This window comes from Amblyomma americanum, chromosome 10, assembly GCF_052857255.1.
Source record: "Amblyomma americanum isolate KBUSLIRL-KWMA chromosome 10, ASM5285725v1, whole genome shotgun sequence".
NCBI lineage: Eukaryota > Metazoa > Arthropoda > Arachnida > Ixodida > Ixodidae > Amblyomma > Amblyomma americanum.
Genome location: NC_135506.1, coordinates 144,730,447 through 144,745,478, shown reverse-complemented (window position 1 = coordinate 144,745,478; position 15,032 = coordinate 144,730,447). Strand labels below are relative to the sequence as shown.

Below are 15,032 nucleotides of genomic sequence, written 5' to 3'. Positions count from 1 at the left end.
ATATGAAGTGTGCCTCTAAAACCAGGTAAAGTCAGACAAAAACCAGAAAGAAAAAGAAAGGTGATTTCCTTTTGAGATAATGAGATAGATGGGGTGCTTACACAACCTTCCTTAAGCCTTCATAAAGTTGAATGGCGCAAGGGAACGAACACAGGAAGACACAGAGACAGAAACACAGAGAAACAAAGAGAGCGGCGTGTAAGCACGCCGCTCTCTCTAAATCATGTGATCACTGTGTGCAGGCTGCCTTTGACAAGCAACTTCAGAGATTAAACAACGTTGTTATCCCTGCCTTGTCATAACCGCTTTTTGTGAAGCCTTGCTGCAGAAGACTAAGCTCTCTTTGAGCGGTGCTCTATCAAGCAAGCAGCGAGATAAGAGGCCTGTGGCGGTTATTCTGTATTTGCACAAAATCGCGCACAACGTCAAGAAGATAGGGGGTCGTTATGGTGTAAATGTGCTTTTACCACGTAAGCTTGGCAAAATATGCCCCATGATGGACAAACGACCCCCGAGGTGCGCTATCAAGCATAGGCAGCGTTATACGGATTGCAGGTCAAAAGTCATCTATGAGATACCGCTCGTGTGGGCGGGTCTACATTGGGCAGACCGGCCGTTGTTTTAATCAGAGAGCGATTGAGCACAAACGTACAATAAAGAACAATGAAAGGGGAAACCTTCCTGATCACTGCAGAGATTGCCAAGATAGCGGACCGATGCTGGAAGAGGCAAAGTTTATCGGCAGAGGCCGAGAGCAAGTTGAAAGAGGAGTTATAGAAACATTTCACATACAGAAAGGTAGGCCCACGTGCATGAGCACTTCGTCGGTCAAACTCAGCTGGCAGGAACTGGACTTTTTTAGATGGTAATGTGTAGATCTTGTCATTTAATCTTGCTATCATGTTCTTAAGTTTTTCATGCCTTGTTCTGTGAGTAGCAATTCTCTGGCTTTTATGCGTAAATGTAATCTTTTTCTGTACATATATTTTTTTCTTGTTAGCTTGTCCTGGCTATGATAATGCACTTGTGGTGATAATGCACTGGAGTATAAAGGCGGTGTTTTCCGAAATAAACTCAGTTGGTAGTAGGCGATCTTTCTGTCTCTGTGTCTTCCTGTGTTTGTTCCCTTGCGCCATTCAATATTATGATGAACCAACTAGCCCAACAGCAATTACTTCCTTAAGTCCTGAGCTATCTTTCAGCGCTCTCCGTTATCTTTCCCCTTCTTTCTGGTTTTCTGTTCGCGCTGATGATACATATACAAATCAAGGCAGTACGGCTGTCAAGGAGAATTTTCTCAATAATGCTCACATGTACTTACAGCAAGAAAGGAAACGCGAACAAAATAATTGAGCCACCAAAAGCAAGATAAGTACATTTTAGCCAGGGGAAGATCATTACTAGCTCAGGTTAACTGGAAGACGCAAAGACTCTTCAGAAGTTTTAATCACCGTCGATTGTAGCAGTCCGGTTGTGACCTCTCGACCCTCTCGGCGGCCCCGGCCCTCCCTGTGCCCACGGCCCTCTCGGCGGCCCCGGTCCTCCCGGTGCCCACGGCCCTCTCGGCGACCCCGGCCCTCCCGGTGCCCACGACCCTCTCGGCGGTCCCGGCCCTCCCGGTACCCACGGCACTCTCGGCGGCCCCGGCCATCCCGGTACCCACGGCACTCTCGGCGGCCCCGGCCCTACCGGCAGCCACGGCCCTCTCGGTGGTCCCGGCCCTACCGGCGGCCACGGCCCTCTCGGCGGTCCCGGCCCTCTCGGCGGCCCCGGCCCTCTCGGTGCCCACGGCCCTCTCGGCGGCCCCGGCCCTCTCGGCGGCCCCGGCTCTCCCGGTGCCTACGGACCCCTCGGCGGCCCCTGCCCTCCCGGTACCCACGGCACTCTCGGCGGCCCCGCCCCCCCCCCCCCGGTACCCACGGCACTCTCGGCGGCCCCGGCCCTACCGGCGCCCACGGCCCTCTCGGCGGCCCCAGCCCTACCGGCGCCCACGGCCCTCTCGGCGGCCCGGCCCTCCCGGCACCTCCGCCACTCCAAGTTCCGCCGATTGCCTCTACCTCGCCGCGACCTCCTACGTGCACGGGTCGGCGCCACTGGCAAGGGCGCCACTTGTGCGGCCGCCCGTCACGTTCAAGCCAATCGCTCCAAGGTTAGCTTTGAGCGTGTCTCAGCAGCCCCATGCTCTCCACCACAGCCAAAACTCTGCCTGGCATCTCGCTGCGCGTGCAGCCGGCCCTCCGGGTACCGAGCAGCTCGGCACGGCATCAGCTGCGCTAATCTCGCTACCCGCAACACACCTGGCGCCCTCTGCTGCACCACCCCTCATGCGCTGGCCATCAGCTGCTGCACCTCAACCACCGGCACTGGATCCACTTCGCAGTCTGACCCATCTTCTTCATCTGCCACTCCACGTCCCTCGCTGCACTCCGAAATCTCGGTCGCAGCGCCACAGCCAGAGTCGCCCACCTGAGCCGCGCCTTCGGACCCCGGACGCCCTGCGCGACTCTTGACACATTAGATTTTCACAAGCCCTCAGGGCTCTGCACTCCGCGGGGGAGGGGGAGGGGTGCTGTGGCGACACAATGAGCACATTTCCGCGCAGCCTCCACCTTGTAATCATCCGGCCCAACGTAGCACGGCCACACACTGGACCGCGTTACCGATAAAGCACAGCGCCACCGTTGCGTCACCCGAGGCATGCGTCACCAGCGGCGGCTACACAAACAGGCTGCACGGCTGGGAAGAGCGGCTGTTTTCCTTCCGCTACCGAGCCGAGCGTAGCGTGGGTACGCTCGTCGGCTGCCCTCGCTAAAAAACAGTTACGTTTTATGTTGGCATTCGTCCTTCGACAGAATGGCACCCCACAGAGCCCTTACGGGAAGCCCGCGGCCGCGGGTTGCGTAGGACAGCGACGGTGTCGCAAGGTTTGTTTGTGTTGGGTTTGATGGCGCATCAGCATCTAAGGCTATCATGCGCCAAGCTCACGGTGTGTGAAAATTGTTTTCTGCGGAATTCTACAAACGTGAAAAACTTAGTGGTGTACAGGCCTAAAAACATTAATTAGTTCGTACTTGTTGTTAATGAGAAAAAAACTTTAAAAATGGCTATTAGTGAAAGCTTTAAAGAGAGTCGGGTAACCTCAGCAACCATCCTTGCCGCGGCAAGGATCTCGAGGCTGCCAATCCATCAAAAATAAAAAACATCAGCGCTGTTTTCACAATGAGGTGGCTGAGGTGTATCACCATACGTAGCTAGGCGCAAGGTTAAAATTCAGAGCTTTTCGGGGATTCCTGCTTCCCTTAAAAAAGCTAAAAACACTTGAAATATCAATAAGTGCATCTTGACCTAAAATTAGTGTAGGGTGAAGAGGAATGTGTTTTTTGTAGCATAGAATACAATACTTTTTCCTCAGTGATTCAATTTCGTTGCATGAGAATAAGATGTGGTGTACTGTAATTTCATCTCCGCATTTTTCGCAAATAGGCTTGTCTTCTTTTGTTAGTAGGAAATTGTATTTAAGGTGTGTATGTCCAATACGGAGCCGTCATTATATTACATCTATAAAACGTTCCTGGTGACTACAGGTTTTCCATTCTCCCGGTACGGGCTTTACCAAATGCAGTTTATTATTTACTTCATGGTCCCAGGTTTCCTGCCCTTTAGCCTTGAGATTTCTGTGTATTAGTTACATGCAATCTCTATGAGGCATTCAGACTTTCTTGATTTCTTGAATGTCAGCTTGTGCAGCACATTGGTCGGCTCTTTCATTACCATATATTCCAACATGGCTCGGCACCCAGCAGAATTTTATTATATGTCCCTGTGGTTTTTATATGTTGTTTAATATGTTTCCCAGTAAAGGTTTGTCTGCATTTCTGCAATGTAATGCCGTGAGCACGCTAAGTGAATCTGTGTATTATGCTGTTTTGAATGCCATTATTTAGTATTCTGCCTACAGCTATAGAGACTGCATAACATTGGGCAGTAAAAATGGATGCGCAGTTAGGGAGCCTTACTATTTTTTGCCAGTTTCCTTGTACAACCGCGCTTCCGACGTATTCTGTTGTTTATGAGCCATCAGTGCAAAATTGTGTCCAGTTCGCATATTTTTCTTGCAGTGCCGGATATTCCTGTAATATGTGTTCATGTGCTGTTTGTTTTTTTGGAAGTGTGCTAACGTGAGGTCACACACATTGGGAAGGCTGTACCAGGGGGGCAGTGGGTCGTGTCTTGAGGCGACATCAAGAAGGCGGTTCAGTATTTCGAAGTTTTGGTAACTATCCTCGAAACGGAGAAGCAGCGGTCTTATTGATCGCGGTTTAGTGTTGAACAGGGTTCTGGAGGTGCACCTTGTAACAATTGGATAACAAATATGTTTCGGTAGAGATCGTATTTTCAGTACATAAGCGCCTGTGAGCATTTTTCTTCTGTCTGCTAGGGATGGTTCATTTGTTTCTGCATAGACTATTTATGGGAGATGTCCTGTATGCTCCGGTTCAAATACGAAGACCTAAGTTGTGAATTGGGTTCAGTCGTTTAAAGTATGACGGCCTGGCTGAACCATAAACCACTGATCCATAATCTAAACGGAAGCGCACTAGAGAGCGGTAAATCTGCAAAAGACAAGTTCTATCAGAGCCCCAGCGTTTTCGTGAAAATACTTTGAGTATGTATGTTCAGGGTTCGAGATGCTTTCTTCTTTATGTGAGGTATAAATGTGAGCTTTTTATCAAAGTTATACCCAAGAACTTGTTTTCCTGTTTTAGGCGTAACACAACGTCATTCAGGTATAGGGTAGGGTCGCTCTGTAATCCTCGTATGAGCGAGAAAAGCACAGTCACTGATTTTTGTGGGAAAAATTTGAATCCATTTCTATCTGCTCAATTAACCAGTTTATGTATAGTCATTTGTAACTGTCTCTCACATGTTGGTACGCTGGAAGATGTACCAGGGGTGGACAGAAGCGGAAAAGTGTAAGGAGAATAGTCACCACTGAATTTGCGGTCCTCATCCCAAAACTTCTTGGCCGGTAGCGAACTATTTATTTTAGATACATATTTCCGTCAGGACGTTTCTTCGGCATTGCTGCGAATACGACGTGCACTTGCCCGGGCCTTTTTAAATAATAGCAGGTTCTCTGTTGTGGGGTACCTCCGAAATATTCCCCATACTCTGTTTTATTCTTTTGTTGCCAGTCTGCACTCTTCTGTCCACCAAACCTTGAGATTTTTTTTCTGATTTGTCCTGATGTTTGCGGGATCGCTATTTTTGCGGCACAACTTATACAGGTGGTACATTTTTCATTTATTTCATCTATGCTAAGTCTATCATCGAACTCTTTATGTCATGTGGCATTTGCGGTAAACACCGACCAGTCAGCTGGATGGAGTTTCCAACGCTGAGGTCGTGCTGGAATGATTTGAATTGAGGATGATAATTTTAAAACTGTGGGCAAATGGTCACTTCCTCTGGGATCATTTAAAACATCCCCAAATAAAATCATTAAAAACTGATGGTGATACGAAACTCAAATCAAGGCAGCTCATTGTTCCCGAGCTGGGACAGCAATATCTGGTTTTTTTCGTGGGGGGGGGGGTGGTTTTGGGGTGGGTGGGGTATCAGGGTCTTCGATTATTTGGGCCTCTTGGTCTGTGTCCTGTGCGCTCACTACCCAAAAGGGAGGCGTGCACTTAAAATCCCCCAACTACTACATAGGTTCTGTAGTTGATGTAAGTTCTAGGCGTTTCCTAATCGTGGATAGTAACTGTGAGGTGTGGTAGTATATATACGGAGGATATTGGTTGTTTGTTTTTTAACTACACTGACTGCTACAGCCTCAAGTTTGTTTCAATAGTATTTCTCGCAGGGACGCCGCCTTTGCGTTATAATTGCGACACCTGAAGCCCTTCGCCTGTTCTCTATCTCGTCGAAAAATTAGAATTTTTGCAAGATGTTTTGTGTTTGGCCCTAGGTTCGTCCCTGACTAGACATAGAGCTATAGGTGACTTAGGCTTAGTAGCAGCGCAAAAAGACAAGAGATAGCATAGACACGAGAGAAACCCACACAGAGAAGAATAGACACCGAGAGACACGCACAGACGCAGCACTCTTTCTCTTAACGTTCATGCGCAACGTAGCCGATGTATTCCACTTTGATAGCTTGGAATATAATCAGTTGTGAGTGCAGCGTCTGTGCGTGTCTCTCGGTTTCTATTTTTCTCTTGTGTGTGTTTTTTTGCGCTGCTACTATATCTAAGACAAGTAACCAACTCGCCCAGAGCTCGATTTACAGAAGCTATAGGTCACGTTGATTTTAGTATGTCTGTAATGTCCGTATAGTTCATCATTCCTCTCCAGTTCTATTGAACCAAAAATGCCATATTTTAGAGTGTTGGGTGTAGGAGAAGATTAGCTTTCAGGAGGCTTTACTCTCGGCTTTCCTTTTCTCTCGAGAGAGTTACGCCACCCCTGCAACACAGAAGTGCTGGGACGGTATCCATCGCCTCCCTGGAGGCGCTGGGCTCCCGTGAAGTTACGGGTGTACGAGTGGTAGGCCTCTCCCGGGTCGCCCAAGAACGCAATTTCTTTCAACCCAAACACGCATTTCTGCCTGTTAAACGTCAAGCTCGCCTGTGCTGCCCGCGTTAGCACGGCATGGAGGCGCTCGTTATGCTGCTTCTCACTGTCACCCCACACTATAATATCATCAACGTATATGCGGACGCCTTCCAGTCCCTCGAAGATTTCAGTTAGCGTTTTCTGGAAAACTTCGCTCGCTGATGAAAGTCCAAAAGGAAGACGCAAAAATCGGTAACGCCCAAATGGTGTCGCAAAAGTACACACCCGCGATGTAGCTTCGTCTAATGGGATTTGATGGAAACCTGCATTTGCGTCTAGCCGGGAAAAAAACTTTGCACCCGACAGCTCTGCCTCAATCTCTTCCCTTGTTCACTGTAAGGACTGTCAACAAATCACCTGCGGGCCCATTCTTGAAATAACTGTAGTTTTAGGTAGAGGCCGGGATCGAGTGTCCCGTGAATTAAAAGAAGCGTTTTTAATTAGAAAAACGGGCCTCAGTGCCGTTAGCGATGCTTCTATATTCTTGTATAAAAGCGAAGAAGCCTTTTTTAGGAAAGTTTTCCTGATAGGAACACGTGTACAGGTGCTGTGGTTTTTCCAATGTAATCTGAAAGGTTGAGTGCACAAAGTATTTTAGATGGTTTCTTTGTCTCACGTGCTTTTTTCTGGATTTTTAGGGTTTTAATGCTTTTTGGTTGGTCGTAATTCTTTCAGATCCAAATCAGTCATGTTTCTTTGGCCCTTTACACCACGTGTCATGCCTGTTATTGTTCTTTCTCCGAACTTGTCGTTTTTAACTAAGTCATGTTTTTTTGAGTTTTTTTTCTTTTATCACTTTTATGACCCTACTCATCTTTCTGACGTTTGCTGCAGCTGATAGGTGGTGTGACGGTGGACCTATATATTATGTGTTTTCTTTCAATAAAAAATCAGTTGTCAGTAGCGCGTTGTCTTGTCCACCTTTCTTGTGATTGTCTCTTATTTTTTTCGCTAACATTTGTACATAGAACAATGCACCAACTAGCCCAGCAACAAGTGTTACTTACGTACAGGGCTTCCTTAATACGCGCACTATTCGCGTGATGGGGTGATGCCAGTGGCTACCATGCTCAGCTTGTTTTCTTTATTTTTGTATAGCTATGTTGTTTACCTGTGGAGGGGCTCTCTCTCAGCTCCGCCCCAGGGGTCGGTGCTGTCACCGTTCCTGTTCAATGTGGCGATGTTGGCAGTGGCGGGCTGCCAGCCCACAGGCAACCGGCACCGCGTGTACATCTCCATATGCGCGGACGACATCGCACTGTGGTGCCTGGGGCCTCCGAACGAGGCTTCTCGCGTGAGTGTCTTCAGAAGGCCCTTGACGCTGTGGGCGACCGCTTGCGGGGCGCTTTGTGCGGACAAGTCTGCAGCCATGGTCTGCGGCGCTCGCCGGTGCGCCCGCCTGGTGTCGCTGGGTTGCCGCTGCCGTGGAAAAGCTCCGTGCGGTACCTCGGCCTGGACATCGACCAGCGCCTCTCCTTCCGCCCTGCGGCGACCAGGGCCTGCCAGCAGATGAAGAGGACTTCCACCGCAGTGCACAAGCTCACCACCCAGGGCCAGAGGATTTCCCAGCAGGCTGCGCTGCGCTTCTACAACGCTGCAGCCTTAGGGGCAGTACTCTACGCGCTACTCCTCATCACAGTGCGCAAACCACCATGAATGTGCAGCATCGCAAAGCGCTGCGAACATGCCTCGGCCAACCTGGAAACTCGCAATGAGAGGCGACACTGGCCAAGGTGGATGCGTGCCCACTGCAGCTACAGGCAACGCAGCGCTCGCTGCATCACATCGACCGCCTTCACTGTGCCCCAGACGGCGGGGCACTCCTTCTACGCCTGCAGCGCAGCAGGTGCAGTGCAGGTACTACAAATATGAAGTACTGAGAGGTATTTGGAAACGAATAATGGTGCCGGGCCTTACTTTCGGGAATGCGGTTCTGTGCTTCTGGGCAGAAGTAAGTTCAGTCGAGGCAGTACAGGGGCAGTACAGGCAGTACAGAGGGAAGGCAGTACAAGGGGATATGGGCTGGGTATTGTTCGATGCCCGGGAAGCTCAGAGTAAAATTCAATATAAAGAACGCCTGAGGAATTTGTTCGATAACAGGCAGGCAGCTGAGGTATTTAAATACCTATACAGAAAGAGCGTTGACTCGTAATGGCGGGAAAGTTCTAGGAAGCTAACCAGTACGTATGCCAGACACGAGGACGAAGAGAGAAAGAGCATTAAACGACAGGTTAAAAACGCGGAAGGTAAAAATTGGGTAAATTCGATGGAAAAGAAGCATAGTGTAGAACTATATCGATTCTGGAAAAGGCAGATCAGGATGGAAGCGTTTGGTGATAACTAAAGAGGCAGTGCCCTACATTTTGAAGTTTGGTCAGGGTGTCAGAACGCGCAGCTACAAAAAGAAATATAACGAAGAAGATATCACATGTGCTGTGTGTGGTAAATCCGTAGAAACAATAGAACACCTCATACTCAAATGTGATGGTATCCATCCCGATGTCGATGCAGGCACAGTCACTCTTCCTGAGGCCTGAGGGTTTAGAGATAACTATGGTCATATAAATAATCTGCGGTGGAAATTAGCAAAAAGCGATTGGAAGATTGGTGGCACAAAAGCGGAGAGGTGACATAAGGTTAGAAGAGTATCAGTACGTATTTAAATAAAATGGCGAGTTTTAATAACTTACTGGACAGTTAAACAAAAACAAAGAAAAAAGCTCAGTTGGTAGCCACAGCCACCATCACGTTTCAAAGGGGATGCTCCTACCTTACTTCCATCCATCCATCCACCCAGCCTTCTGTTATACCTGCACTCAAGAGAGGGCCTGGCATTGCAGGACTATGACCAGCTGACTCGCGCTACGCCCCCCTATGGTCTCTGCTCCCCCTGGCCCCTCACGACGTAGGTACAGCGAGAGATCCTCGTCATCGCCGGAAAACGCAGTGCACCGCTATGTGCGGTGCAGCAGCTAGCCGGAGCCGTCATCTACACGAGCAACTGCGTGACCATCTGCTTGTATACACTGACGGCTCCGTGGCGAGTCAAAGCTGTTCGCTCGCCGCAGCGGCCACCATCCCCGCCCTGCAGCTGAACAGCTAGCGAAGACTGGCTTACTTGGGCTCTTGAACAACGGCGGAGCTAATGGGCCTTCGCCTTTCTTGGACCAGCTGCTCACCCTTACTCCACCGCCATCCAGGTGTGCTCCGCTGTGTGACTCCCGTGCCGCCCTTAGCCGCCTGCCGTCTCCCGGCCTTGGCTCCACGTTGCTGTGCGCTATACGCGAGGGCACTGAGCGTCTCGCGGAGCGTAGATGAAGTATTCGCGTGCAGTGGGTGCCCGGTCACTGCGGCACCCGCGGCAACGAGCAAGCCGACGTGCTTGCCACCGCCGCACGTCAGCTTCCTCCCAGCGATGAACCACTCACCCTGGAAGACGTGCGTGCGGTGACCTACGACCACCTCCGTCAGCAAAACCCGGACCCTCACATCGCGCGAGGAGAGCAAATTTACGTTGTCCGCGCGCGCTCGTCGTCGCGCCGGAGAATCCTACCGGTCATGCAACAATTCCGGAATCAAGGTATAGAAGAGCCTTATGTAAAAAGACTGGGGGGTATCTATACCGGCTGCACAGCTACAGTAGTCCTCCACAAAATCAGCAGTAAAATTCCAATAACGAAGGGTATCAGGCTGGGAGATGTGACCCGACAATGCTATTCAACGCTTGTTCACAGGAGGCGTTCAGTGTCCTGGATTGGGAACAGCTGGGGATAAGACTTAATGGAGAACAGCTTAGTAACCTGTGATTCACTGACGACATTGCCTTGCTGAGTCACTCAGGAGGTGAACTGCAAATCATGATCAATGATTTAGACACACTGAGCAGAAAATAGGTCCGATAATCAATTTCCCAGAAAAGCAGCGCTGAAAAGACGTGGACAAAGACGAGATGATAAGTACAGGCGCTGAAGTTACAACAGATTTTATTCTGAAAGAATTCACTCTTAGAAACATTCTGTACAGCCGTGGCTGTCGTTCACGCGTACGCAGGTAAGTCAGCTCTTTTTGGGAATTGGCGACAGAGGCGGTGCTGACACAGCCCTCTATCAGACTACATATCTTTTCAGATTCTGCGATTTCTCTAGTGATACGTTCTTTGCTATTTCCCATTACGGAGGAGTCATCAAGTGCAGGTTAACAATCCGTAATCAATGCATATGGCAGGTTCTCTCAGATCATGAATGGCAGTATACCATTATCCCTCAACAGAAAAGTATACAACTGTATCTTACCAATACTCACCTACGTACTGGGCAGCAACGTGGAGGCTAACCAAAAGGGTTCAGCTTAAGTTGAGGACAACGCAACCAGCCATTGAGAGAAAATTACAGGTGTAACGCTAAGAGACGGGAAGCGGGCAGAGTGAGTGATGGAACAAACGCGGCTTAATCACATCCGAGTCAAAATCAAGAGAAATAAATAGGCTTAGGCAGGGCATGTAATGCGAAGGCAAGGTAACTGCTGGTCGTTAAAGAGAATGGACTGAATTTCTAGAGAAAGCAGGCGTTGCTGAAGCGGAAAGAAAGTTAGGTAGGCGGATTAGATTGAGAAGATTGCAAGAATGAGCAGGGCGCTGCTCTCAGGGTAGAGGCTTAAGTGCAGAGATATGGAAGAGGCCTTTGTCCGTCAGTCCATGGGCATAGTCAGACTGCTGCTACTGATGACGAAGAGGTGTTCACCTGGCATCAACAAAGCACAATCAGCTATGTTCGAGGGAAGGATATTGATTCGCCAGATTCACGCCGGCCACTTCCCATCAACCTAACCTCACTCCGTGAAAATGTCATTTTGAGGCTGAGGTCGACCTCACGAGGTCGAAACCACATTAGATTGCCTACCTCTGGTCATGGTTTCTGCCTATAATATGAATATTTGTTAACTTTGATCGACCATTTCCGTATTTCTTGGAGTCTTTCGGCAGATGCAAGTTGGAACCGTTCTCTACTGACAGTTCATGTTCGCGCGCCCTATAGCTAACAAATCTGCCTGGAGATTTGTACTGAAAAATGTTTCCTTGCTGCCTTTACACGCAAGAACACGTCTTATTTTCTCATCAGTACAAATGCGTCAACAATGCCCTACGAGCATTAAAGCAGGCCACTCCTGAATATTTGCATGAGAAGCACGGACACCATCTGCATGTATACACGGATGGCTCCGTGAGCCCCTGCAGTTCCTCGGACTCCGTGGTCATCCCCGTAAGCACCAAAGTTAAGAAAGTGAAAACATCACAGCATGCTTCATCGACTGGTGCAGAATTTACCGCTATTCGTGTCGTCATATCAGTGAAGAAACATCCCAGAAATGGTCTCTTTTCACATATTTAAAAGCAGCCCTCCAAGCTTTACATTAAGAGGGTTTCAAATTGGGCTAGTTGGTAGTTAGCAGCGTCAAACATAATTGCGTTTAAGACTGACGTGCGAGAATACAGGGACGACACAAAAACTGGTGCGCAAACTATCAACTGAGGTGTATTGCGGTGTGCACACATATATAAGCTTAACATGTCGAAACATAAGAAACATATTTGCACCAGCAACTTTGCTATCGTATCGTCAAGCGTCAGAAAGACTTTGTCCCAGCAGATCGGTTTATGTTTGGTATCTCTTGTCCAAGAACTGCTTTTCCTCTTTGGTAATCAAAACTGAAGGGTCCCTAACAAACGTCCCTTTCTTTCCTGATTCCAAGCAGTAGGCTTCCCACAGCTCCCTGGTTGTCTTATCTCTGGATTTCAGCAAAACTGTAGTCTGCTGGAAGTGGGGTTTGCCTCTATCGCATCTGGGGCAATGTGCCACCAGATTTCCAGGTAGTTAATCTGCCGGCAGTTGCGGTCATGCTCTCTTAGCCTTTCATTTAAACATCTCCCTGTCTGGCCCACATATGCTCGGCCGCAAGAAAGCGGTATCTTGTAAACCACTCCTTCACAGCACTCGACGGACCTGTTCGTGTGCCTGACGCCACAAGACTCCTCTTCTCCAGGACAGGTTTCATCATTTACCTTCGCACACATTCTTTTTAGTTCTCTTGCTGCGGAAAAAATTACTTGCACTTCATGCCTTTCGGTAACTTTTTTTTCAAATTGTGAGAAAGTGCATAAATGTACTGTAGAACTACAGGCCTTTCGTTTTCTTGCTTTTTGCCTCGGTCCGTTGCTTTCAGAAATCTTTTAAGTACTTTTTCTGGTACTGATGCAAGCATTAGTTTAGGGTAACCGGCTTTTTCCAGTCTTGCTGCATGTTGTTCAGACTAATTCGCATCTTGTGTCTGCAGGACTTTTTATGGTCTGCTCGAAACAAGAGGTTTGATCCCGGCCGCGGCGGTCGAATTTCGATGGAGACGAAATTCTAGAGGCCCCGTGTACTGTGCGATGTCAGTGCATGTTAAAGAACCCTAGGTTGTCGAAATTCCCGGAGATCTCCACTACGGCGTTCCTCATAGCCTGAGTCTCTTTGGGACGTTTAACCCCCATAAACCATAAACCAGACCGAAACAAGACATGGCCATGTTTCGCTTGATCAGCTTTGAGTGGACCGAGTCATATGGCAGTGGGCCTTTTTCGCTGCGTGTTGAATACTCCCAGCACAAGTGGGTTTCCAGAGACAAGTTTAGCCCTGAAGGGGTAACTTGAATTGTTCCAGAGTTTTTCCTGCAAGGTTCAGTACGGCCAGAGTGTTGTTAGCGGAGACTAAAAAGTCATCGACGTAGCTAAAGCACTTTGTAACACCAAGCGGAGCCAAGCAGGAGATCACATAGAACGGGGGCTATGGTGGATCCAATTCATATCCCGTAATTTTGAGAGAAGACCTCTCCTTTCAGCACAGCACACAGTGACGTGAGATATGCCTTCAAAAGGGCGAGGAAATCTGTAGTCCTGATGCCACACTCGTTCCTAAACTTGACAGAATCAAATTCTTCTATATACAGATTTCAACGCATTCTAGTCTTGTGGCGTCAGGCACACAAACATGTTCGTCGAGTGCTGTAAAAGAGTGGTTTACAAGATACCGCTATCTTGCGGCCGAGCATATGTGGGCCAGACAGGCAGATGTTTAAATGAAAGACTCAGAGAGCATAACCACAAATGCCGACAGATTAACCCACCTGGAATCTGGTGGCACATTGCGCCAAATGCAATAGCTGCAAACCCCACTTCCAACAGACTATTCTGCTGAAATCCAGAGATAAGACAACCAGGGAGCTTTGGAAAGCCAACTGCTTGGAATCAGGAAAAGAAGGGACGTGTGTTAGTGACCAGTCAGTTTTGCTTACCAAACAGGAAAAGCAGTTCTTGGACAAGAGATACCAAACATAAACCGATCTGCTGGGACAAAGTCGTTCTGATGCTTTATGATACGATAGCAAAGTTGCTGGTTCAGATGTGTTTTTTATGTTTTGACATGTTATGCTTATATATGTGTGCACACCGCAATAAACCTTAGTTGATAGTTTGCGCACCAGTGTTTGTGTCGTCCCTGTGTTATCCCACGTCAGTCTAAAAGCGCAATTATGTTTGACCATGCTAACTACCAATAAGCCGAATTTGAAACCCTCTTAATGTTCATTTCGTGTACATCGGGCCTCAACATTCCGTCAATGCCTCCGCTAACAAGCATACGTTTTTTCATCGAACTCATCGCCGAAGCAAGATGTCGCACAAGGACCCTAACTTATGCAGTCTCGCATAGATTAACAACTCAAGTGATTTCAGCACTTTTCGGTTGGATGGCTCCGTCAGAAGGGACGTCTCGACGTCTTTGCAAGATACTACGAGCTGAGACATGGAGGCAGGTCAGGCTCTACCGTGACAATATCACGCTCATCTGCAGATCGACGCTAGGCCAAGGACAGGGTATGCACATGGTTCAAGACCTTATTGATTCGGCAGAAGCTTTAGCGGAACGTTCGTTGGTTAGCCTCATTTGGAATGTTGCCAAGTAAAAGGAAAAAGGTTAGTAGCCAAGAAGAATCTAAAGGCATCAATTTTTCAGGATGTAAAATCTCTGGTGCAATACTCCACACATTAAAAAAGGGCCCCAAATATGCCATGCAGCCAACGCTGAGGCCGTTAGACGTCTTAGGCATGATACGCTTTATCGCTGACAAAGTTGATTCAGAAGAAAAGAGTGCATGCATCAGAGAAGGCTTGAAATGCGTAAAAGAAGCAAGCAAGGAAAAGGACTGTAGAGTGGTTCCGAAGAAAACAGTTGATTTATTGCGTAACAATGGATTGTAGCTTCTGGTGTATGACAAGACAGGCTTGTCTGCCGTAATAGAAGCAGGCGACTATGACTCAAAAACACAAGAAACGGCCTCTAAAAATTTCACCAGGCAAGCAAACCTCACTTAAAGAAGAC

At 48.4% G+C, this 15,032-nt stretch overlaps 2 protein-coding genes across 8 annotated transcripts in view; one reads left to right on the top strand and one right to left on the bottom strand.

Moving 5' to 3' along the window:
- LOC144106417 (N-acetyltaurine hydrolase) overlaps nucleotides 1-15,032 on the bottom strand; it is an 891,210-nt gene that overhangs the window by 495,932 nt on the left and 380,246 nt on the right. The window lies entirely within an intron of this gene.
- On the top strand, nucleotides 577-5,574 carry LOC144106419 (uncharacterized). The gene is made up of 2 exons (XM_077639229.1): nucleotides 577-865; nucleotides 1,464-5,574. Exons 1-2 carry the CDS (start codon nucleotides 863-865, stop codon nucleotides 2,508-2,510), a joined length of 1,050 nt encoding a protein of 349 aa, XP_077495355.1. The 5' UTR covers nucleotides 577-862; the 3' UTR covers nucleotides 2,511-5,574.